Source organism: Euprymna scolopes, chromosome 30, assembly GCF_053919585.1.
Source record: "Euprymna scolopes isolate OS-2025 chromosome 30, ASM5391958v1, whole genome shotgun sequence".
Taxonomy (NCBI): domain Eukaryota; kingdom Metazoa; phylum Mollusca; class Cephalopoda; order Sepiida; family Sepiolidae; genus Euprymna; species Euprymna scolopes.
In genome coordinates this window covers 94205418-94230736 of record NC_136511.1, presented here as the reverse complement: position 1 = coordinate 94230736, position 25319 = coordinate 94205418, and the positions used below count along the sequence as shown (strand labels likewise).

At 29.4% G+C, this 25319-nt stretch overlaps 1 protein-coding gene across 5 annotated transcripts in view; it reads left to right on the top strand.

Annotated features, from left to right (window-relative positions):
* LOC145254891 (uncharacterized) overlaps nt 1-25319 on the top strand; it is a 223877-nt gene that overhangs the window by 98689 nt on the left and 99869 nt on the right. For all 5 annotated transcript variants that reach the window (XR_013863829.1, XM_080113805.1, XM_080113807.1 and 2 more), the window contains 3 exons: nt 17498-17728; nt 19249-19458; nt 21179-21295. Coding sequence is in view for 4 of the 5 variants with exons in the window: in XM_080113805.1 (XP_079969931.1) it covers nt 17498-17728; nt 19249-19458; nt 21179-21295 (558 nt within the window). In the remaining variant the exon portion in view is untranslated. The remainder of the gene's footprint in view (nt 1-17497; nt 17729-19248; nt 19459-21178; nt 21296-25319) is intronic.

Below are 25319 nucleotides of genomic sequence, written 5' to 3'. Positions count from 1 at the left end.
AAGTACTATTGTAAATTTTTTGTTTGGCAGATGTTTTGTTGAGGAGAAAAGTACTATTCTAAATTTTTTGTTTGGCAGATGTTTTGTTGAGGAGAAAAGTACTATTGTAAATTTTTTGTTTGGCAGATGTTTTGTTGAGGAGAAAAGTACTATTCTAAATTTTTTGTTTGGCAGATGTTTTGTTGAGGAGAAAAGTACTATTGTAAATTTTTTGTTTGGCAGATGTTTTGTTGAGGAGAAAAGTACTATTCTAAATTTTTTGTTTGGCAGATGTTTTGTTGAGGAGAAAAGTACTATTCTAAATTTTTTGTTTGGCAGATGTTTTGTTGAGGAGAAAAGTACTATTGTAAATGTTTTGTTTGGCAGATGTTTTGTTGAGGAGAAAAGTACTATTCTAAATTTTTTGTTGAGGAGAAAAGTACTATTGTAAATTTTTTGTTTGGCAGATGTTTTGTTGAGGAGAAAAGTACTATTCTAAATTTTTTGTTGAGGAGAAAAGTACTATTCTAAATTTTTTGTTGAGGAGAAAAGTACTATTGTAAATTTTTTGTTTGGCAGATGTTTTGTTGAGGAGAAAAGTACTATTCTAAATTTTTTGTTGAGGAGAAAAGTACTATTGTAAATTTTTTGTTTGGCAGATGTTTTGTTGAGGAGAAAAGTACTATTCTAAATTTTTTGTTGAGGAGAAAAGTACTATTCTAAATTTTTTGTTGAGGAGAAAAGTACTATTGTAAATGTTTTGTTTGGCAGATGTTTTGTTGAGGAGAAAAGTACTATTCTAAATTTTTTGTTGAGGAGAAAAGTACTATTGTAAATTTTTTGTTTGGCAGATGTTTTGTTGAGGAGAAAAGTACTATTCTAAATTTTTTGTTGAGGAGAAAAGTACTATTCTAAATTTTTTGTTTGGCAGATGTTTTGTTGAGGAGAAAAGTACTATTCTAAATTTTTTGTTGAGGAGAAAAGTACTATTCTAAATTTTTTGTTGAGGAGAAAAGTACTATTGTAAATTTTTTGTTTGGCAGATGTTTTGTTGAGGAGAAAAGTACTATTCTAAATTTTTTGTTGAGGAGAAAAGTACTATTCTAAATTTTTTGTTGAGGAGAAAAGTACTATTGTAAATTTTTTGTTTGGCAGATGTTTTGTTGAGGAGAAAAGTACTATTCTAAATTTTTTGTTGAGGAGAAAAGTACTATTCTAAATTTTTTGTTGAGGAGAAAAGTACTATTGTAAATTTTTTGTTTGGCAGATGTTTTGTTGAGGAGAAAAGTACTATTCTAAATTTTTTGTTGAGGAGAAAAGTACTATTCTAAATTTTTTGTTGAGGAGAAAAGTACTATTGTAAATTTTTTGTTTGGCAGATGTTTTGTTGAGGAGAAAAGTACTATTCTAAATTTTTTGTTGAGGAGAAAAGTACTATTCTAAATTTTTTGTTGAGGAGAAAAGTACTATTGTAAATGTTTTGTTTGGCAGATGTTTTGTTGAGGAGAAAAGTACTATTCTAAATTTTTTGTTGAGGAGAAAAGTACTATTGTAAATTTTTTGTTTGGCAGATGTTTTGTTGAGGAGAAAAGTACTATTCTAAATTTTTTGTTGAGGAGAAAAGTACTATTCTAAATTTTTTGTTGAGGAGAAAAGTACTATTGTAAATTTTTTGTTTGGCAGATGTTTTGTTGAGAAGAAAAGTACTATTCTAAATTTTTTGTTGAGGAGAAAAGTACTATTCTAAATTTTTTGTTGAGGAGAAAAGTACTATTGTAAATGTTTTGTTTGGCAGATGTTTTGTTGAGGAGAAAAGTACTATTCTAAATTTTTTGTTGAGGAGAAAAGTACTATTCTAAATTTTTTGTTAGGCAGATGTTTTGTTGAGGAGAAAAGTACTATTCTAAATTTTTTGTTTGGCAGATGTTTTGTTGAGGAGAAAAGTACTATTGTAAATTTTTTGTTTGGCAGATGTTTTGTTGAGGAGAAAAGTACTATTCTAAATTTTTTGTTTGGCAGATGTTTTGTTGAGGAGAAAAGTACTATTCTAAATTTTTTGTTTGGCAGATGTTTTGTTGAGGAGAAAAGTACTATTGTAAATTTTTTGTTTGGCAGATGTTTTGTTGAGGAGAAAAGTACTATTCTAAATTTTTTGTTTGGCAGATGTTTTGTTGAGGAGAAAAGTACTATTGTAAATTTTTTGTTTGGCAGATGTTTTGTTGAGGAGAAAAGTACTATTGTAAATTTTTTGTTTGGCAGATGTTTTGTTGAGGAGAAAAGTACTATTCTAAATTTTTTGTTTGGCAGATGTTTTGTTGAGGAGAAAAGTACTATTGTAAATTTTTTGTTTGGCAGATGTTTTGTTGAGGAGAAAAGTACTATTGTAAATTTTTTGTTTGGCAGATGTTTTGTTGAGGAGAAAAGTACTATTCTAAATTTTTTGTTTGGCAGATGTTTTGTTGAGGAGAAAAGTACTATTCTAAATTTTTTGTTTGGCAGATGTTTTGTTGAGGAGAAAAGTACTATTCTAAATTTTTTGTTTGGCAGATGTTTTGTTGAGGAGAAAAGTACTATTGTAAATTTTTTGTTTGGCAGATGTTTTGTTGAGGAGAAAAGTACTATTGTAAATTTTTTGTTTGGCAGATGTTTTGTTGAGGAGAAAAGTACTATTCTAAATTTTTTGTTTGGCAGATGTTTTGTTGAGGAGAAAAGTACTATTGTAAATGTTTTGTTTGGCAGATGTTTTGTTGAGGAGAAAAGTACTATTCTAAATTTTTTGTTGAGGAGAAAAGTACTATTGTAAATTTTTTGTTTGGCAGATGTTTTGTTGAGGAGAAAAGTACTATTCTAAATTTTTTGTTGAGGAGAAAAGTACTATTCTAAATTTTTTGTTGAGGAGAAAAGTACTATTGTAAATGTTTTGTTTGGCAGATGTTTTGTTGAGGAGAAAAGTACTATTCTAAATTTTTTGTTGAGGAGAAAAGTACTATTCTAAATTTTTTGTTAGGCAGATGTTTTGTTGAGGAGAAAAGTACTATTCTAAATTTTTTGTTTGGCAGATGTTTTGTTGAGGAGAAAAGTACTATTGTAAATTTTTTGTTTGGCAGATGTTTTGTTGAGGAGAAAAGTACTATTGTAAATTTTTTGTTTGGCAGATGTTTTGTTGAGGAGAAAAGTACTATTGTAAATTTTTTGTTTGGCAGATGTTTTGTTGAGGAGAAAAGTACTATTGTAAATTTTTTGTTTGGCAGATGTTTTGTTGAGGAGAAAAGTACTATTGTAAATTTTTTGTTTGGCAGATGTTTTGTTGAGGAGAAAAGTACTATTCTAAATTTTTTGTTTGGCAGATGTTTTGTTGAGGAGAAAAGTACTATTCTAAATTTTTTGTTAGGCAGATGTTTTGTTGAGGAGAAAAGTACTATTCTAAATTTTTTGTTTGGCAGATGTTTTGTTGAGGAGAAAAGTACTATTGTAAATTTTTTGTTTGGCAGATGTTTTGTTGAGGAGAAAAGTACTATTGTAAATTTTTTGTTTGGCAGATGTTTTGTTGAGGAGAAAAGTACTATTGTAAATTTTTTGTTTGGCAGATGTTTTGTTGAGGAGAAAAGTACTATTCTAAATTTTTTGTTTGGCAGATGTTTTGTTGAGGAGAAAAGTACTATTGTAAATTTTTTGTTTGGCAGATGTTTTGTTGAGGAGAAAAGTACTATTCTAAATTTTTTGTTTGGCAGATGTTTTGTTGAGGAGAAAAGTACTATTCTAAATTTTTTGTTTGGCAGATGTTTTGTTGAGGAGAAAAGTACTATTCTAAATTTTTTGTTTGGCAGATGTTTTGTTGAGGAGAAAAGTACTATTGTAAATTTTTTGTTTGGCAGATGTTTTGTTGAGGAGAAAAGTACTATTGTAAATTTTTTGTTTGGCAGATGTTTTGTTGAGGAGAAAAGTACTATTCTAAATTTTTTGTTTGGCAGATGTTTTGTTGAGGAGAAAAGTACTATTCTAAATTTTTTGTTAGGCAGATGTTTTGTTGAGGAGAAAAGTACTATTCTAAATTTTTTGTTTGGCAGATGTTTTGTTGAGGAGAAAAGTACTATTCTAAATTTTTTGTTTGGCAGATGTTTTGTTGAGGAGAAAAGTACTATTGTAAATTTTTTGTTTGGCAGATGTTTTGTTGAGGAGAAAAGTACTATTGTAAATTTTTTGTTTGGCAGATGTTTTGTTGAGGAGAAAAGTACTATTCTAAATTTTTTGTTTGGCAGATGTTTTGTTGAGGAGAAAAGTACTATTGTAAATTTTTTGTTTGGCAGATGTTTTGTTGAGGAGAAAAGTACTATTGTAAATTTTTTGTTTGGCAGATGTTTTGTTGAGGAGAAAAGTACTATTCTAAATTTTTTGTTTGGCAGATGTTTTGTTGAGGAGAAAAGTACTATTCTAAATTTTTTGTTTGGCAGATGTTTTGTTGAGGAGAAAAGTACTATTCTAAATTTTTTGTTAGGCAGATGTTTTGTTGAGGAGAAAAGTACTATTCTAAATTTTTTGTTTGGCAGATGTTTTGTTGAGGAGAAAAGTACTATTCTAAATTTTTTGTTTGGCAGATGTTTTGTTGAGGAGAAAAGTACTATTGTAAATTTTTTGTTTGGCAGATGTTTTGTTGAGGAGAAAAGTACTATTCTAAATTTTTTGTTTGGCAGATGTTTTGTTGAGGAGAAAAGTACTATTCTAAATTTTTTGTTTGGCAGATGTTTTGTTGAGGAGAAAAGTACTATTGTAAATTTTTTGTTTGGCAGATGTTTTGTTGAGGAGAAAAGTACTATTCTAAATTTTTTGTTTGGCAGATGTTTTGTTGAGGAGAAAAGTACTATTGTAAATTTTTTGTTTGGCAGATGTTTTGTTGAGGAGAAAAGTACTATTGTAAATTTTTTGTTTGGCAGATGTTTTGTTGAGGAGAAAAGTACTATTGTAAATTTTTTGTTTGGCAGATGTTTTGTTGAGGAGAAAAGTACTATTCTAAATTTTTTGTTTGGCAGATGTTTTGTTGAGGAGAAAAGTACTATTGTAAATTTTTTGTTTGGCAGATGTTTTGTTGAGGAGAAAAGTACTATTCTAAATTTTTTGTTTGGCAGATGTTTTGTTGAGGAGAAAAGTACTATTGTAAATTTTTTGTTTGGCAGATGTTTTGTTGAGGAGAAAAGTACTATTCTAAATTTTTTGTTTGGCAGATGTTTTGTTGAGGAGAAAAGTACTATTGTAAATTTTTTGTTTGGCAGATGTTTTGTTGAGGAGAAAAGTACTATTGTAAATTTTTTGTTTGGCAGATGTTTTGTTGAGGAGAAAAGTACTATTCTAAATTTTTTGTTTGGCAGATGTTTTGTTGAGGAGAAAAGTACTATTCTAAATTTTTTGTTTGGCAGATGTTTTGTTGAGGAGAAAAGTACTATTGTAAATTTTTTGTTTGGCAGATGTTTTGTTGAGGAGAAAAGTACTATTCTAAATTTTTTGTTTGGCAGATGTTTTGTTGAGGAGAAAAGTACTATTGTAAATTTTTTGTTTGGCAGATGTTTTGTTGAGGAGAAAAGTACTATTCTAAATTTTTTGTTTGGCAGATGTTTTGTTGAGGAGAAAAGTACTATTGTAAATTTTTTGTTTGGCAGATGTTTTGTTGAGGAGAAAAGTACTATTGTAAATTTTTTGTTTGGCAGATGTTTTGTTGAGGAGAAAAGTACTATTCTAAATTTTTTGTTTGGCAGATGTTTTGTTGAGGAGAAAAGTACTATTGTAAATTTTTTGTTTGGCAGATGTTTTGTTGAGGAGAAAAGTACTATTCTAAATTTTTTGTTTGGCAGATGTTTTGTTGAGGAGAAAAGTACTATTGTAAATTTTTTGTTTGGCAGATGTTTTGTTGAGGAGAAAAGTACTATTCTAAATTTTTTGTTTGGCAGATGTTTTGTTGAGGAGAAAAGTACTATTGTAAATTTTTTGTTTGGCAGATGTTTTGTTGAGGAGAAAAGTACTATTGTAAATTTTTTGTTTGGCAGATGTTTTGTTGAGGAGAAAAGTACTATTCTAAATTTTTTGTTTGGCAGATGTTTTGTTGAGGAGAAAAGTACTATTGTAAATTTTTTGTTTGGCAGATGTTTTGTTGAGGAGAAAAGTACTATTCTAAATTTTTTGTTTGGCAGATGTTTTGTTGAGGAGAAAAGTACTATTGTAAATTTTTTGTTTGGCAGATGTTTTGTTGAGGAGAAAAGTACTATTGTAAATTTTTTGTTTGGCAGATGTTTTGTTGAGGAGAAAAGTACTATTCTAAATTTTTTGTTTGGCAGATGTTTTGTTGAGGAGAAAAGTACTATTGTAAATTTTTTGTTTGGCAGATGTTTTGTTGAGGAGAAAAGTACTATTCTAAATTTTTTGTTTGGCAGATGTTTTGTTGAGGAGAAAAGTACTATTGTAAATTTTTTGTTTGGCAGATGTTTTGTTGAGGAGAAAAGTACTATTGTAAATTTTTTGTTTGGCAGATGTTTTGTTGAGGAGAAAAGTACTATTCTAAATTTTTTGTTTGGCAGATGTTTTGTTGAGGAGAAAAGTACTATTCTAAATTTTTTGTTTGGCAGATGTTTTGTTGAGGAGAAAAGTACTATTGTAAATTTTTTGTTTGGCAGATGTTTTGTTGAGGAGAAAAGTACTATTGTAAATTTTTTGTTTGGCAGATGTTTTGTTGAGGAGAAAAGTACTATTCTAAATTTTTTGTTTGGCAGATGTTTTGTTGAGGAGAAAAGTACTATTGTAAATTTTTTGTTTGGCAGATGTTTTGTTGAGGAGAAAAGTACTATTCTAAATTTTTTGTTTGGCAGATGTTTTGTTGAGGAGAAAAGTACTATTGTAAATTTTTTGTTTGGCAGATGTTTTGTTGAGGAGAAAAGTACTATTGTAAATTTTTTGTTTGGCAGATGTTTTGTTGAGGAGAAAAGTACTATTCTAAATTTTTTGTTTGGCAGATGTTTTGTTGAGGAGAAAAGTACTATTCTAAATTTTTTGTTTGGCAGATGTTTTGTTGAGGAGAAAAGTACTATTGTAAATTTTTTGTTTGGCAGATGTTTTGTTGAGGAGAAAAGTACTATTCGTAAATTTTTTGTTTGGCAGATGTTTTGTTGAGGAGAAAAGTACTATTCTAAATTTTTTGTTTTGGCAGATGTTTTGTTGAGGAGAAAAGTACTATTGTAAATTTTTTGTTTGGCAGATGTTTTGTTGAGGAGAAAAGTACTATTCTAAATTTTTTGTTTGGCAGATGTTTTGTTGAGGAGAAAAGTACTATTGTAAATTTTTTGTTTGGCAGATGTTTTGTTGAGGAGAAAAGTACTATTCTAAATTTTTTGTTTGGCAGATGTTTTGTTGAGGAGAAAAGTACTATTCTAAATTTTTTGTTTGGCAGATGTTTTGTTGAGGAGAAAAGTACTATTGTAAATTTTTTGTTTGGCAGATGTTTTGTTGAGGAGAAAAGTACTATTGTAAATTTTTTGTTTGGCAGATGTTTTGTTGAGGAGAAAAGTACTATTGTAAATTTTTTGTTTGGCAGATGTTTTGTTGAGGAGAAAAGTACTATTCTAAATTTTTTGTTTGGCAGATGTTTTGTTGAGGAGAAAAGTACTATTGTAAATTTTTTGTTTGGCAGATGTTTTGTTGAGGAGAAAAGTACTATTCTAAATTTTTTGTTTGGCAGATGTTTTGTTGAGGAGAAAAGTACTATTGTAAATTTTTTGTTTGGCAGATGTTTTGTTGAGGAGAAAAGTACTATTCTAAATTTTTTGTTTGGCAGATGTTTTGTTGAGGAGAAAAGTACTATTCTAAATTTTTTGTTTGGCAGATGTTTTGTTGAGGAGAAAAGTACTATTGTAAATTTTTTGTTTGGCAGATGTTTTGTTGAGGAGAAAAGTACTATTCTAAATTTTTTGTTTGGCAGATGTTTTGTTGAGGAGAAAAGTACTATTGTAAATTTTTTGTTTGGCAGATGTTTTGTTGAGGAGAAAAGTACTATTGTAAATTTTTTGTTTGGCAGATGTTTTGTTGAGGAGAAAAGTACTATTGTAAATTTTTTGTTTGGCAGATGTTTTGTTGAGGAGAAAAGTACTATTCTAAATTTTTTGTTTGGCAGATGTTTTGTTGAGGAGAAAAGTACTATTGTAAATTTTTTGTTTTGGCAGATGTTTTGTTGAGGAGAAAAGTACTATTGTAAATTTTTTGTTTGGCAGATGTTTTGTTGAGGAGAAAAGTACTATTCTAAATTTTTTGTTTGGCAGATGTTTTGTTGAGGAGAAAAGTACTATTCTAAATTTTTTGTTTGGCAGATGTTTTGTTGAGGAGAAAAGTACTATTCTAAATTTTTTTGTTTGGCAGATGTTTTGTTGAGGAGAAAAGTACTATTGTAAATTTTTTGTTTGGCAGATGTTTTGTTGAGGAGAAAAGTACTATTCTAAATTTTTTGTTTGGCAGATGTTTTGTTGAGGAGAAAAGTACTATTCTAAATTTTTTGTTTGGCAGATGTTTTGTTGAGGAGAAAAGTACTATTGTAAATTTTTTGTTTGGCAGATGTTTTGTTGAGGAGAAAAGTACTATTCTAAATTTTTTGTTTGGCAGATGTTTTGTTGAGGAGAAAAGTACTATTGTAAATTTTTTGTTTGGCAGATGTTTTGTTGAGGAGAAAAGTACTATTCTAAATTTTTTTGTTTGGCAGATGTTTTGTTGAGGAGAAAAGTACTATTGTAAATTTTTTGTTTGGCAGATGTTTTGTTGATGGAGAAAATTACTATTCTAAATTTTTTGTTTTGGCAGATGTTTTGTTGAGGAGAAAAGTACTATTTCTAAATTTTTTGTTTGGCAGATGTTTTGTTGAGGAGAAAAGTACTATTCTAAATTTTTTGTTTGGCAGATGTTTTGTTGAGGAGAAAAGTACTATTCTAAATTTTTTGTTTGGCAGATGTTTTGTTGAGGAGAAAAGTACTATTGTAAATTTTTTGTTTGGCAGATGTTTTGTTGAGGAGAAAAGTACTATTGTAAATTTTTTGTTTGGCAGATGTTTTGTTGAGGAGAAAAGTACTATTCTAAATTTTTTGTTTGGCAGATGTTTTGTTGAGGAGAAAAGTACTATTCTAAATTTTTTGTTTGGCAGATGTTTTGTTGAGGAGAAAAGTACTATTGTAAATTTTTTGTTTGGCAGATGTTTTGTTGAGGAGAAAAGTACTATTGTAAATTTTTTGTTTGGCAGATGTTTTGTTGAGGAGAAAAGTACTATTGTAAATTTTTTGTTTGGCAGATGTTTTGTTGAGGAGAAAAGTACTATTCTAAATTTTTTGTTTGGCAGATGTTTTGTTGAGGAGAAAAGTACTATTGTAAATTTTTTGTTTGGCAGATGTTTTGTTGAGGAGAAAAGTACTATTCTAAATTTTTTGTTTGGCAGATGTTTTGTTGAGGAGAAAAGTACTATTGTAAATTTTTTGTTTGGCAGATGTTTTGTTGAGGAGAAAAGTACTATTGTAAATTTTTTGTTTGGCAGATGTTTTGTTGAGGAGAAAAGTACTATTCTAAATTTTTTGTTTGGCAGATGTTTTGTTGAGGAGAAAAGTACTATTCTAAATTTTTTGTTTGGCAGATGTTTTGTTGAGGAGAAAAGTACTATTCTAAATTTTTTGTTAGGCAGATGTTTTGTTGAGGAGAAAAGTACTATTCTAAATTTTTTGTTTGGCAGATGTTTTGTTGAGGAGAAAAGTACTATTCTAAATTTTTTGTTTGGCAGATGTTTTGTTGAGGAGAAAAGTACTATTGTAAATTTTTTGTTTGGCAGATGTTTTGTTGAGGAGAAAAGTACTATTCTAAATTTTTTGTTTGGCAGATGTTTTGTTGAGGAGAAAAGTACTATTCTAAATTTTTTGTTTGGCAGATGTTTTGTTGAGGAGAAAAGTACTATTGTAAATTTTTTGTTTGGCAGATGTTTTGTTGAGGAGAAAAGTACTATTCTAAATTTTTTGTTTGGCAGATGTTTTGTTGAGGAGAAAAGTACTATTCTAAATTTTTTGTTTGGCAGATGTTTTGTTGAGGAGAAAAGTACTATTCTAAATTTTTTGTTTGGCAGATGTTTTGTTGAGGAGAAAAGTACTATTGTAAATTTTTTGTTTGGCAGATGTTTTGTTGAGGAGAAAAGTACTATTGTAAATTTTTTGTTTGGCAGATGTTTTGTTGAGGAGAAAAGTACTATTCTAAATTTTTTGTTTGGCAGATGTTTTGTTGAGGAGAAAAGTACTATTCTAAATTTTTTGTTTGGCAGATGTTTTGTTGAGGAGAAAAGTACTATTCTAAATTTTTTGTTTGGCAGATGTTTTGTTGAGGAGAAAAGTACTATTCTAAATTTTTTGTTTGGCAGATGTTTTGTTGAGGAGAAAAGTACTATTCTAAATTTTTTGTTTGGCAGATGTTTTGTTGAGGAGAAAAGTACTATTGTAAATTTTTTGTTTGGCAGATGTTTTGTTGAGGAGAAAAGTACTATTCTAAATTTTTTGTTTGGCAGATGTTTTGTTGAGGAGAAAAGTACTATTCTAAATTTTTTGTTTGGCAGATGTTTTGTTGAGGAGAAAAGTACTATTCTAAATTTTTTGTTTGGCAGATGTTTTGTTGAGGAGAAAAGTACTATTCTAAATTTTTTGTTTGGCAGATGTTTTGTTGAGGAGAAAAGTACTATTGTAAATTTTTTGTTTGGCAGATGTTTTGTTGAGGAGAAAAGTACTATTGTAAATTTTTTGTTTGGCAGATGTTTTGTTGAGGAGAAAAGTACTATTCTAAATTTTTTGTTTGGCAGATGTTTTGTTGAGGAGAAAAGTACTATTCTAAATTTTTTGTTTGGCAGATGTTTTGTTGAGGAGAAAAGTACTATTCTAAATTTTTTGTTAGGCAGATGTTTTGTTGAGGAGAAAAGTACTATTCTAAATTTTTTGTTTGGCAGATGTTTTGTTGAGGAGAAAAGTACTATTGTAAATTTTTTGTTTGGCAGATGTTTTGTTGAGGAGAAAAGTACTATTGTAAATTTTTTGTTTGGCAGATGTTTTGTTGAGGAGAAAAGTACTATTCTAAATTTTTTGTTTGGCAGATGTTTTGTTGAGGAGAAAAGTACTATTCTAAATTTTTTGTTTGGCAGATGTTTTGTTGAGGAGAAAAGTACTATTGTAAATTTTTTGTTTGGCAGATGTTTTGTTGAGGAGAAAAGTACTATTGTAAATTTTTTGTTTGGCAGATGTTTTGTTGAGGAGAAAAGTACTATTCTAAATTTTTTGTTTGGCAGATGTTTTGTTGAGGAGAAAAGTACTATTCTAAATTTTTTGTTTGGCAGATGTTTTGTTGAGGAGAAAAGTACTATTGTAAATTTTTTGTTTGGCAGATGTTTTGTTGAGGAGAAAAGTACTATTGTAAATTTTTTGTTTGGCAGATGTTTTGTTGAGGAGAAAAGTACTATTCTAAATTTTTTGTTTGGCAGATGTTTTGTTGAGGAGAAAAGTACTATTCTAAATTTTTTGTTAGGCAGATGTTTTGTTGAGGAGAAAAGTACTATTCTAAATTTTTTGTTTGGCAGATGTTTTGTTGAGGAGAAAAGTACTATTCTAAATTTTTTGTTTGGCAGATGTTTTGTTGAGGAGAAAAGTACTATTCTAAATTTTTTGTTTGGCAGATGTTTTGTTGAGGAGAAAAGTACTATTGTAAATTTTTTGTTTGGCAGATGTTTTGTTGAGGAGAAAAGTACTATTCTAAATTTTTTGTTTGGCAGATGTTTTGTTGAGGAGAAAAGTACTATTGTAAATTTTTTGTTTGGCAGATGTTTTGTTGAGGAGAAAAGTACTATTCTAAATTTTTTGTTTGGCAGATGTTTTGTTGAGGAGAAAAGTACTATTCTAAATTTTTTGTTTGGCAGATGTTTTGTTGAGGAGAAAAGTACTATTCTAAATTTTTTGTTTGGCAGATGTTTTGTTGAGGAGAAAAGTACTATTGTAAATGTTTTGTTTGGCAGATGTTTTGTTGAGGAGAAAAGTACTATTGTAAATTTTTTGTTTGGCAGATGTTTTGTTGAGGAGAAAAGTACTATTGTAAATTTTTTGTTTGGCAGATGTTTTGTTGAGGAGAAAAGTACTATTCTAAATTTTTTGTTTGGCAGATGTTTTGTTGAGGAGAAAAGTACTATTGTAAATTTTTTGTTTGGCAGATGTTTTGTTGAGGAGAAAAGTACTATTGTAAATTTTTTGTTTGGCAGATGTTTTGTTGAGGAGAAAAGTACTATTGTAAATTTTTTGTTTGGCAGATGTTTTGTTGAGGAGAAAAGTACTATTCTAAATTTTTTGTTTGGCAGATGTTTTGTTGAGGAGAAAAGTACTATTGTAAATTTTTTGTTTGGCAGATGTTTTGTTGAGGAGAAAAGTACTATTCTAAATTTTTTGTTTGGCAGATGTTTTGTTGAGGAGAAAAGTACTATTGTAAATGTTTTGTTTGGCAGATGTTTTGTTGAGGAGAAAAGTACTATTGTAAATTTTTTGTTTGGCAGATGTTTTGTTGAGGAGAAAAGTACTATTGTAAATTTTTTGTTTGGCAGATGTTTTGTTGAGGAGAAAAGTACTATTCTAAATTTTTTGTTTGGCAGATGTTTTGTTGAGGAGAAAAGTACTATTGTAAATTTTTTGTTTGGCAGATGTTTTGTTGAGGAGAAAAGTACTATTGTAAATTTTTTGTTTGGCAGATGTTTTGTTGAGGAGAAAAGTACTATTGTAAATTTTTTGTTTGGCAGATGTTTTGTTGAGGAGAAAAGTACTATTCTAAATTTTTTGTTTGGCAGATGTTTTGTTGAGGAGAAAAGTACTATTCTAAATTTTTTGTTTGGCAGATGTTTTGTTGAGGAGAAAAGTACTATTGTAAATTTTTTGTTTGGCAGATGTTTTGTTGAGGAGAAAAGTACTATTCTAAATTTTTTGTTTGGCAGATGTTTTGTTGAGGAGAAAAGTACTATTGTAAATTTTTTGTTTGGCAGATGTTTTGTTGAGGAGAAAAGTACTATTGTAAATTTTTTGTTTGGCAGATGTTTTGTTGAGGAGAAAAGTACTATTGTAAATTTTTTGTTTGGCAGATGTTTTGTTGAGGAGAAAAGTACTATTGTAAATTTTTTGTTTGGCAGATGTTTTGTTGAGGAGAAAAGTACTATTGTAAATTTTTTGTTTGGCAGATGTTTTGTTGAGGAGAAAAGTACTATTGTAAATTTTTTGTTTGGCAGATGTTTTGTTGAGGAGAAAAGTACTATTCTAAATTTTTTGTTTGGCAGATGTTTTGTTGAGGAGAAAAGTACTATTGTAAATTTTTGTTTGGCAGATGTTTTGTTGAGGAGAAAAGTACTATTGTAAATTTTTTGTTTGGCAGATGTTTTGTTGAGGAGAAAAGTACTATTGTAAATTTTTTGTTTGGCAGATGTTTTGTTGAGGAGAAAAGTACTATTCTAAATTTTTTGTTTGGCAGATGTTTTGTTGAGGAGAAAAGTACTATTGTAAATTTTTTGTTTGGCAGATGTTTTGTTGAGGAGAAAAGTACTATTGTAAATTTTTTGTTTGGCAGATGTTTTGTTGAGGAGAAAAGTACTATTCTAAATTTTTTGTTTGGCAGATGTTTTGTTGAGGAGAAAAGTACTATTCTAAATTTTTTGTTTGGCAGATGTTTTGTTGAGGAGAAAAGTACTATTGTAAATTTTTTGTTTGGCAGATGTTTTGTTGAGGAGAAAAGTACTATTGTAAATTTTTTGTTTGGCAGATGTTTTGTTGAGGAGAAAAGTACTATTGTAAATTTTTTGTTTGGCAGATGTTTTGTTGAGGAGAAAAGTACTATTGTAAATTTTTTGTTTGGCAGATGTTTTGTTGAGGAGAAAAGTACTATTGTAAATTTTTTGTTTGGCAGATGTTTTGTTGAGGAGAAAAGTACTATTCTAAATTTTTGTTTGGCAGATGTTTTGTTGAGGAGAAAAGTACTATTGTAAATTTTTTGTTTGGCAGATGTTTTGTTGAGGAGAAAAGTACTATTGTAAATTTTTTGTTTGGCAGATGTTTTGTTGAGGAGAAAAGTACTATTCTAAATTTTTTGTTTGGCAGATGTTTTGTTGAGGAGAAAAGTACTATTGTAAATTTTTTGTTTGGCAGATGTTTTGTTGAGGAGAAAAGTACTATTGTAAATTTTTTGTTTGGCAGATGTTTTGTTGAGGAGAAAAGTACTATTCTAAATTTTTTGTTTGGCAGATGTTTTGTTGAGGAGAAAAGTACTATTCTAAATTTTTTGTTTGGCAGATGTTTTGTTGAGGAGAAAAGTACTATTGTAAATTTTTTGTTTGGCAGATGTTTTGTTGAGGAGAAAAGTACTATTGTAAATTTTTTGTTTGGCAGATGTTTTGTTGAGGAGAAAAGTACTATTGTAAATTTTTTGTTTGGCAGATGTTTTGTTGAGGAGAAAAGTACTATTCTAAATTTTTTGTTTGGCAGATGTTTTGTTGAGGAGAAAAGTACTATTCTAAATTTTTTGTTTGGCAGATGTTTTGTTGAGGAGAAAAGTACTATTCTAAATTTTTTGTTGAGGAGAAAAGTACTATTGTAAATTTTTTGTTTGGCAGATGTTTTGTTGAGGAGAAAAGTACTATTCTAAATTTTTTGTTGAGGAGAAAAGTACTATTCTAAATTTTTTGTTGAGGAGAAAAGTACTATTGTAAATTTTTTGTTTGGCAGATGTTTTGTTGAGGAGAAAAGTACTATTCTAAATTTTTTGTTTGGCAGATGTTTTGTTGAGGAGAAAAGTACTATTCTAAATTTTTTGTTTGGCAGATGTTTTGTTGAGGAGAAAAGTACTATTCTAAATTTTTTGTTGAGGAGAAAAGTACTATTCTAAATTTTTTGTTGAGGAGAAAAGTACTATTGTAAATTTTTTGTTTGGCAGATGTTTTGTTGAGGAGAAAAGTACTATTCTAAATTTTTTGTTTGGCAGATGTTTTGTTGAGGAGAAAAGTACTATTCTAAATTTTTTGTTGAGGAGAAAAGTACTATTCTAAATTTTTTGTTTGGCAGATGTTTTGTTGAGGAGAAAAGTACTATTGTAAATTTTTTGTTTGGCAGATGTTTTGTTGAGGAGAAAAGTACTATTCTAAATTTTTTGTTTGGCAGATGTTTTGTTGAGGAGAAAAGTACTATTGTAAATTTTTTGTTTGGCAGATGTTTTGTTGAGGAGAAAAGTACTATTGTAAATTTTTTGTTTGGCAGATGTTTTGTTGAGGAGAAAAGTACTATTCTAAATTTTTTGTTTGGCAGATGTTTTGTTGAGGAGAAAAGTACTATTGTAAATTTTTTGTTTGGCAGATGTTTTGTTGAGGAGAAAAGTACTATTGTAAATTTTTTGTTTGGCAGATGTTTTGTTGAGGAGAAAAGTACTATTGTAAATTTTTTGTTTGGCAGATGTTTTGTTGAGGAGAAAAGTACTATTCTAAATTTTTTGTTTGGCAGATGTTTTGTTGAGGAGAAAAGTACTATTGTAAATGTTTTGTTTGGCAGATGTTTTGTTGAGGAGAAAAGTACTATTCTAAATTTTTTGTTGAGGAGAAAAGTACTATTGTAAATTTTTTGTTTGGCAGATGTTTTGTTGAGGAGAAAAGTACTATTGTAAATTTTTTGTTGAGGAGAAAATACTATTGTAAATTTTTTGTTGAGGAGAAAAGTACTATTCTAAATTTTTTTGGTGAGAAGAAAAGTACTATTCTAAATTTTTTGTTGAGGAGAAAAGTACTATTCTAAATTTTTTTGGTGAGAAGAAAAGTACTATTCTAAATTTTTTTGGTGAGAAGAAAAGTACTATTCTAAATTTTTTGTTGAGGAGAAAAGTACTATTCTAAATTTTTTTGGTGAGAAGAAAAGTACTATTCTAAATTTTTTTGGTGAGAAGAAAAGTACTATTCTAAATTTTTTGTTGAGGAGAAAAGTACTATTCTAAATTTTTTGTTGAGGAGAAAAGTACTATTCTAAATTTTTTTGGTGAGAAGAAAAGTACTATTCTAAATTTTTTTGGTGAGAAGAAAAGTACTATTCTAAATTTTTTTGGTGAGAAGAAAAGTACTATTCTAAATTTTTTGTTGAGGAGAAAAGTACTATTCTAAATTTTTTGTTGAGGAGAAAAGTACTATTCTAAATTTTTTGTTGAGGAGAAAAGTACTATTCTAAATTTTTTGTTGAGGAGAAAAGTACTATTCTAAATTTTTTTGGTGAGAAGAAAAGTACTATTCTAAATTTTTTTGGTGAGAAGAAAAGTACTATTCTAAATTTTTTTGGTGAGAAGAAAAGTACTATTCTAAATTTTTTGTTGAGGAGAAAAGTACTATTCTAAATTTTTTTGGTGAGAAGAAAAGTACTATTCTAAATTTTTTTGGTGAGAAGAAAAGTACTATTCTAAATTTTTTTGGTGAGAAGAAAAGTACTATTCTAAATTTTTTTGGTGAGAAGAAAAGTACTATTCTAAATTTTAGCAAAAACTTATTTAAGACTAGCATGATTACTCAGCATTGCATTGGGCAAAAATGTAACATTAAAATTATATCTCTTTATCCATCTTTCCTCCTTCTCCCTGTCCCCAATGCTGTCTTTCTTTTCCACCCAGCCCATTACTTGCCCAGGACATACATTCATATATAGATTTATTAAGGAATGAGTTATCATTAGTATATAAAATGACTGAAAAACGAACAAAACCTGGCCCAGTTTACCCTCCCCCCTCCAAATGCATAATTCTTTTTAAATTGTACATATTATTAATCCTGATTAATGCCGATCGAGAATATATACTATCATAACTTTGTAGGTTTATGTTTTGTAGTTTTTTATTTTATCTTATTTTTTTTACTTTTAGCGTGACACACACACACAGAAAATGGCTTTTTATATAATAGATTTTTACATTTTCTGATCTTTTTTGAATTAAGTTCATAATGCAATAATCTCTGTAACTGCCATACAATCCCTGTACATGAAGCAAACTTAGGATCTTCATCCAGCATTCGCAATTTTTACCCTAAAAATAGGATTAATGAAAAGTATGTTTTCATTACCCATGCTGTTTATTTTAATAATAGGTATTTGACGAGATAAAATTACTGGTAATCATGATTTTAGTCTTATCACAAGTTATCTTTTATTCAAAAGTTAAAAACAAAAGCATTCATAAAGTTGAGAATGCATTACATAAATGTAAATTCTTGGTTTTCAGTAAAACTTGGAATATTACTTATCTACATAATAACATGAAAACTGCATGACATAAACATTTCAGTAAATTCCTATTTATTTGCCTCCACATGTAAAACATTAATATAAGAATTTTTTTACTTTTAAGAAATACATAATTTTCTAATAATTTGGATTATAGATTTCATCCTCTTTTTCTAATCATTATTGCTCTCTAACCATTGGTGTATTCTTTTCCTTCTCAGATCGACTGCAGGTGTACTTATACAAAGGTTGCAAAGATACCATGAAAACAAGTAATGCAAAGAGCACATTTCCTCTTGAAGGATTTTATGGTATTGAATCTGGATTTTTTTATGAAAAAGAATGCAACGTGATGGCCATCATCTGTCAAAAGCAAGTGATCATGATGGCATTTGAAACGAGGGAACTTATGATACATTTTGAGTTACGGATTAGGCGAAGTTTGGGAGAAGGTAAGTTTTCTGTTATTTGTATCAGTTTTTTTTCTTTTCTGTCTACAAATGTAAGAGAGATGAGACTCAGTTTGTTTCTAACACTTCATCTCAAAATAGCATTTTCATTGTTTATGTCCATATTGCATTGAGGTATTTTATTTCAGGTGCATCTGTGAGAGGCTTTGTCAGCCAACGGTCATGTTTCAGTTTTTTATTGGTCCATCAAATTGTTGTATGAGTATTTCCAATAAAATAACAGACTTCTAACTCTAAGGGACTAACATTTGGGTCTGAAAACACATAGCATGCAGATTGTAAAAAAACAAAAACAGCTTTAAAACAGAACACGAACCATACAGAAATGATGTTAGGCCTGTAATGTCTAAAAACTTAATTGTACATATTGCCTCTTTTGCCAAAGATGCCAACTACTTTGCATAGTCATAAGTTTTTGACCATCACCTCTGACAAGTCAGATGCTCTCAGACTTGTTTCTGCCTGTAGCGACTCTCTCTTTCCACATGCCTGTTGTGATTCTGATGGACTCTCTGCACTGTCACTGCAGTTTTTAGTTCTTGAATTTTATTTAGTTTAAAGTTGCTATGAAATTGTAGCATTGCTGTTATCTTGATGGTCACAGTACCAGAAAGAGACTTTGATCTTCTTTAAAGGTTGTTATGTTAGCAGAGAAAAATTCTTGTAGCTTATCAGTTTGTTTTATACCATTATACTTGCTCTGGTGTTTTGTGTTACTTGACCACAAAGATCATCTAAGAAAAGTGTGTACAATTTCTTGTCATGACTTTTAAAAGTTTTTCTTGGTTTATTAATAATTGAAAAGCATAATGTTCAGTATTAATTTACTGGCCTTAGATGAAAAGCAATATGAATCTCAACTGCCTATAATGTAAAAATCTTTATTCTAGTTGTATACCTTATTTAATGTAAACTCATTCTCTGCAGAGATGATTTTCTTCATTTGTTCTGCTTTCTGTTGGTTATTTTTTATCTTTGTTTTTTTTTTGTTTTTTTTTACTATGCTAATTGCTCTTTCTTGATTGACGTCGTACATATTTATATCTTCCATCCCAATTATTTTGCCAAACAAATTTCTAGCTGGAATTCATATACTTTTCATATTGATAAATTTTAGAACTGCATTTATTTTTAATCCTCAAACTATTCTGTATTTGATTGACATAATCAAAATTCCTAACACAAATTCTATTTTAATATTTTTTGGATAAAAGGATTTGTCTTGATATGTATTTTTTAAAGAATGTATGACTTTAGTTCTAAATTATTGTTCAGTCAATCTTACTAGTTTAAATGTCTACTCTCTCATTGTGTTATAAGATTAGTTAGGTTTAAAAAATTTTTAGCCAGGTTGCATGCAATGTTTTGAACACTAATTCACATTATTCTCCTTCCACCACCTGACAAATACTGAGTAGACCTGATATTCTTGATATTTTTTTTATCTTTCTATTGAATTTGAAATGTTAAAAACTAACTCCTTTTTTGTTCTTTTTAATCAGAGCATCAGTATCCTGTGCGGATCTTAAAGGTACCACCTGGGAGTAAACTTCCTTTGGAAAATGCTCGGATGCATATTCATGATTCCAAATTTTGTTTCACTGCGTATATCCCTCCAAAAATGTTACAGTCCTGGCAGATCTCTGAATTGCGCAGATTTGGCCTGGTTGAAAGTAAATTTGCATTCGAGGGCGGTTCTCGATGTGGTAAAGGTAAACAGCAGAATTTTGTCTTTTTTTATTTTCAATTATTGGCTCTTTTTACTAAGAAATACTAAAAACTGATTGGTTAAAAAAAATCATACATTGAATTAAAGAGCCCAATTTTAAAATATGGATATCCATATGGGAGCTCAGGGCATGAAAAAGATAGAACTAATTATATTTTTAATTGGAAATTACTTGTGACAAGGTGTGAAGCCAGTTGATGTAAGGAGCTAGCAAGAACGAAAGATGATTACCACAAAGAGAGATATCTATTGATTTTAGTCTTGAAAAGACCAAGGCTGTAGAAAAATTGGGCAAGAAGAGAGTTCCACAACCTTGCAGTTCTTGGAAAGAAATTACTGGAATAAGCTGTATTACACTGTATCAATACAAAGAATTGATAGAGACTACTAGATCAATGAGTCAAATGAGCTGAAACAAAGGAAGCAGAGAATAATTATGAAGAACACATGTGTAACATCTGGAAAATGTGTCCTCAAGCTCATTGCTAAGACCCATATAAAAAGAAAATAGCTGCCCTCCTCCGTTCTCTATTAAGGGAGATTACTCCCTGATTACTTGTCTCAGGGGAGATAACTCCACAAATACTTTCTATTATCAGGAGCAGACAACGCATGTCATGATAGTTCAAAGTAATGTAATAGAAAATTTGCTCTTTTTTCTGGACCTCAAGAGAGAATGATTGATTTGGAGACAGTTGCTTTCATTCCCAATGATGGGTTGAGGGTATTATTGCCTGAAAGGATTTTTGAAGCCCTACAATTTTATGTCATTATGATCACAGTATTAATCAACACACATGATAAAACAACAAAAAAGAGGAGAGAGAACAAGAAACTGATGATCTGTGTCATCAACTAGCATTCTCAGCCTGCCATTACTGTTCGATATTGATGAATTCATACTTTAATTCATTCAACTTGTATGTCACAAAAAAAACGCTGATATATGTATCTCTTATTCTCTAAATAATGGGTTACAGCACAGAAATATCTACAATTTCACTGCATAATCAGAAAGAACATACAAATTTCAAATTCTATCAAAATTACTCCAAAACTACAAAAACAATGACAAAATTAATGAATTTCTTGTGGTTCATGATTTCAAGTATTTTTTCCATTTTTATACATTTAATTAATGTAAGTGTTTTAACAACTATGTTTATTTAACAATGCACAAAACATTATTTTTAGGTGCTGGGGTTCATGTCTGTTTTGAACCCCAACTCTTTTAGCTTTAAATTCTTATAACTTTTGAACTACTAGGGATATTTATATAATCCAAACAGTTTTGAACTCCATTTACTCTTTATAACTGCTGTGATTAAATAGCAATACTAAAAATAAAAAAATCAACCAGCAATGTTATATGAACACAACAAAACTTCAGCTGTTTACATGATGAGCCATTGTTCAGATAATCTGCGGAAATGAAGGAATATTTTTGTATTGTTTATCATTTTACCTTTTGTTTTTATCTGTCAATCAATTTAAAAAGTTATTGAGAGAAAATTTTGCTCGTCATAGTTTTAAAGGGGGTGGGAGACTATTTCACCATAATTATTTTATAAGAATAAAAACAATACCAAAATAAAAAAAAACATTTAATTATTAAAATGATTTATACATTTAATTAATGTAAGTTTTTTGCAATGATAAAACTATGTTTATTTTACAATGTACAAAACATATATTATTTTTAGGTGCTGGAGTTCATGTAATTGCTACAGATCAAGGAGAAGAAGTGGCTGAAATTTTTCAAGCTGCCAGTGAAGGAAAAACGTCAAGTAATAATCGAAAGTGCCTCATAACCAAAAGAAGTAAGTGCTGTCAGGTATTAATTTTCCTTTCACACCAGAATTACTTTTAACAAGTTTACCCAGAATTTTGAAAGGTATTCAAATTAGTTTACATATCCATGACTGTAGTTAGTAATCCAAATGTTTGACTTCTAAATTCTAAAATTTTAAAAATATATATGACCCTAAATTATGAAATTTACTGCTAGTAATAATAGGTATCCCAAACTAGCCTTGTTTAGGATGCGAAAATTGGTAAATAAAAGCTAATTTTCCCTTAACTTGCGATATCTCGTTTATTTATTGAGTTATTTTGATAAAGTTTTGATTTAAATAAAATTTAATCTTTTTGCTTTATAGATATATAATTCTTTTTCTTGTGTCTTTAATAGTTTTTTTTCCAGGCTACTTCAAGTTATGTCACTAATTTTGGTGAACGCCGCTTTATTTTTTACACAAAAAAAATGTTGGTGTTTTTCAAATTTGGTGCACGCGATATTGTGAGTGTCTAGGTATAAAAAAATAGTACCATTTTAAAGAAAAAAGATCACTTATCAATATGGTGAGCTTAAAAAGGGGTTTAAAGTTGTTTTTTCACAAAAAAAATCCAACTTGAAAGAAATATGAAAGAAATTATCTGTTGGTGTCATATTACTACACTCATAAATCAAGGAGCGCCACTAATAAAAGTGACTACCTACACATTGAGATGTACAACTTAATGCAAAGTGACTGAAGTATGAAGTATCATCACTAAAATCAACTGTCAGCAAAAACGTAAATGAACAACTTGTTTCAGTATAAATATATCAAAGTTCTTATGTGAGTTTGTTTTTGTTTATTTATCGTTTGAAAGTTATTTTTTTAAAATAATATTTTTAGTGCGTCAATAAAAGAAATGAAGATTTACAATTTAAAAATAATATCAGTTGTTTATTTTCTATATCTTCTTTCAAACTTTCATATGTTCTTTGCTTTATCTTTCGGTTGGATGAACTTCAGCATCGTTAAATTAGCTTTTAAAAATGAAACTGGGTACATTTTTAAACCAGAAACACATTTTTAGTTGCATGTGACGGAAAAAATTTTTTCATTTTAAAAAATGTGCCTCATTTTTGTTTACTTATTTAATTCACTTATGTTCTGTCAGGTGTTTTTGATATATCTAACATTTTGTTAAATTATTTTTTTATTAGACTGTACAGTGACATTACTTTAACAAAAAAATTAACAAAATATACTAAGTTTTAAGTTACGTGCAACAAGTCATGTATAAATATCGAGTAGCCCTGTTATTTACACAAAAATGTGCATTTTTTTTTGTTTATGTTCTATCTATTGATGAATTTGAAGATTTTGTTAAATTATTTGTGTAAAAAATAAGAACTGAAAATATAGTTAAGTTATGTGTACGTGGTGCATAAATGAAAAAATTAATTTCACTGTAAAAATCATTTTTTTTTTTTTTTGTTTATTTAATAATTCCCGAAACGATACTTTTACAGTTTATCACCAAAAATGGAGACGCCATTTTTTTTTCATGCACCTGTCATTAAAATCCGAGGGAGAAATCAGTATTTTAAACTATGACCGAGAACTATGAAAAAAGTAAATAAAGAAAGTGAAAGAGAACATATATCCATCATTGTTTAATTGAAAATGCTTTGATTTAATTAAAGAAAACGGAAAGTTTTTCATGAAACGCATATATATTTTTATTTTTAAAAACAGAAAATGAAAAAATTATTAAAAATAGAAAATGAAAATGACATATTCATAATTGTCTAGACTGGGCGAACACCATTTGAAAACCAAAACATTTACTGTATAAAAATTTATCAAAGTATAATTGTAAAAACATAGAAAAGTTTGTGTGAAAAAATATAATTTTAATAAAACAATTTTGTAATGAAAGCAACATTTGATTTTTATAAAATATTTTTTTTGTGTTTTTTTTTTTTTTTTTTTTTTTTTTTTCAAACAAATAATTTTAATGAAACATTTTTTTGAATTAAAGCAACTTTAAAGCGTCAACAACAAATTAATTTAAATGAAACTGAAAAATCATTATCTAGTTTAATTTTTTTGTTATTTATTTCATGCTTCGCTCATAGTTTACAATACTGATTTCTCCCTCGGATTTTAACAACAGGTGTGCGAAAAAAAATAGCGTCTCGATTAACTGCAGAAGTACCCCCGAGACCTATATGTTCTATCAGGTGTTTTTGATAAACTTGAACTGAAATATCTCAAGGTTGTTTTAGGTGTCAAAATCAACACCAGTGGAAAGAAAGTTCAACTGAAAGCTGCTCTGTCTGACTACTTGAGAAGAAATCCTGTTGATTTATTTCCACCTCCAAAGCAACAAAAAAAATCCCTTAGTGAATCTGCTGAACATTCAGATAACTCCTGCAGTTGTGATGAAGAACCATCTTAGGATATCTTCCGTTATGAGCATCAAGGACAATGGGTTGCTGTCTACTATGATACCAATTTTTATATTGGCCAAGTCATTGAGGTTATATCTGCATCCAGCGCTGTAATAAAATTTTTAGAAAAGGTAGAAAAGATTTTTTTCAATGGCCTTTGTCAGATGACATTGTGCAGGTAGAGTTTAAAGATGGGGTTTTAAGGTAATGCTAGTTTCAAGTGATGGTAGGATTTGGAGTGTTCTTGATATATCTACCATAGCAGAAGCCTATGAAAGAATTCTGAGAGAAAATCAATAGGGAAAGTAATTGTAGTAAGACCTCTGCCTATAAAATATCTTACTTGTTTTTTAAGTTGAAAGTTTTTCAATGCTTAAAAAAATATGACTTGTGACTTTTTGTATAACAAATTTCTAAATCTTGTTGATCTTTTTTTGGTGAGTTTAAATTCCCCAAAGTAAAAATATTTCTGTGGCAAAAAGTTTTATTATTAGAAACAAGGCAAACATTTTTTTTAATTCCTCACCCAAACATCAGTAAAGTTGAAAAGTTTCAAGCTTCTACCTCCAAGAGTTACATTTTTACAGCAATTTCAGTAACGTATACTTTTGACTTTTTTTTTAACCCTTTTTTGCCCTTTTTATCAAATTGTCTGTTCGACTGCTTTTACATGGTCCACATTTGAGTGGTTTTATCAATTTATAATTAAAAGATAAAAATAACCTTGATCTCTAATGTGTTATGTGAATACTAAGAAGATTCAATACATGAAATTGATATGAACAGTCAAAGTTGCATTTCTGTGTCATATTTGCACTTTTTTCCCGTTGGTAGTGGGATTTTGCCTAGTGTTTAGGTTAGTTTCATCTAATAATTATTGCTTTCACTAAGTATTAATTTTCATTTACTACAAGATGACATTACATTTATAAGGATTTTTCACTTGTTAGTAGCTTACATTTTTAGTCATATAAGAGGTGCGTGCAATAAGGTAATGCCCCTGACCCACTTCACATAGCAGTAGAGCAACGAAACTTGGCACAGTTATTAGTCTTTCTCTACATAGGAACCACCCAGAGTTATGCAATTCTCCCATCGTTTGATGCAGCTCGAGAGACCGTTTTTGTAGGTTGGTCCTCCAATCACAACGTGACTTCAGAAATCAAGGCTGCATCATCTGGGAAACGCTTTCCTTTCAAAAACAACTTCATGGCTAGGAAGAGGTGAAAGTCAGAGGGTGCAAGGTCAGGAGAGTGGGGAGGATTTCATAACCATACACCCATGCTTCTGATCTGGCGACATGCGAGTTGTGGACCGGAGCGTTGTCTTGCAGGACGAGGGTACCTTTGCTGATCTTGCCCCGCCTCTTTATTTTTATAGCTTCCCTTAATTTCCTCAAAGGTGAAGCATAATAGGCTCCTATAATTGTGGTACCCTTTGCCAGAAAATCTGTCATCACTACTCCGTCCTGGTCCCAGAAGATTGTGAGCATGACCTTGCCAGCGGAGGGCTGCACCCTTGCCTTCTTTGGAGATGGTGAGTCCAAGTGCATTGATTGGGCTTTGGTCTCTGGGTCATAGTGATGGACCCAGGTTTCATTCTGTGTAATCAGTCTT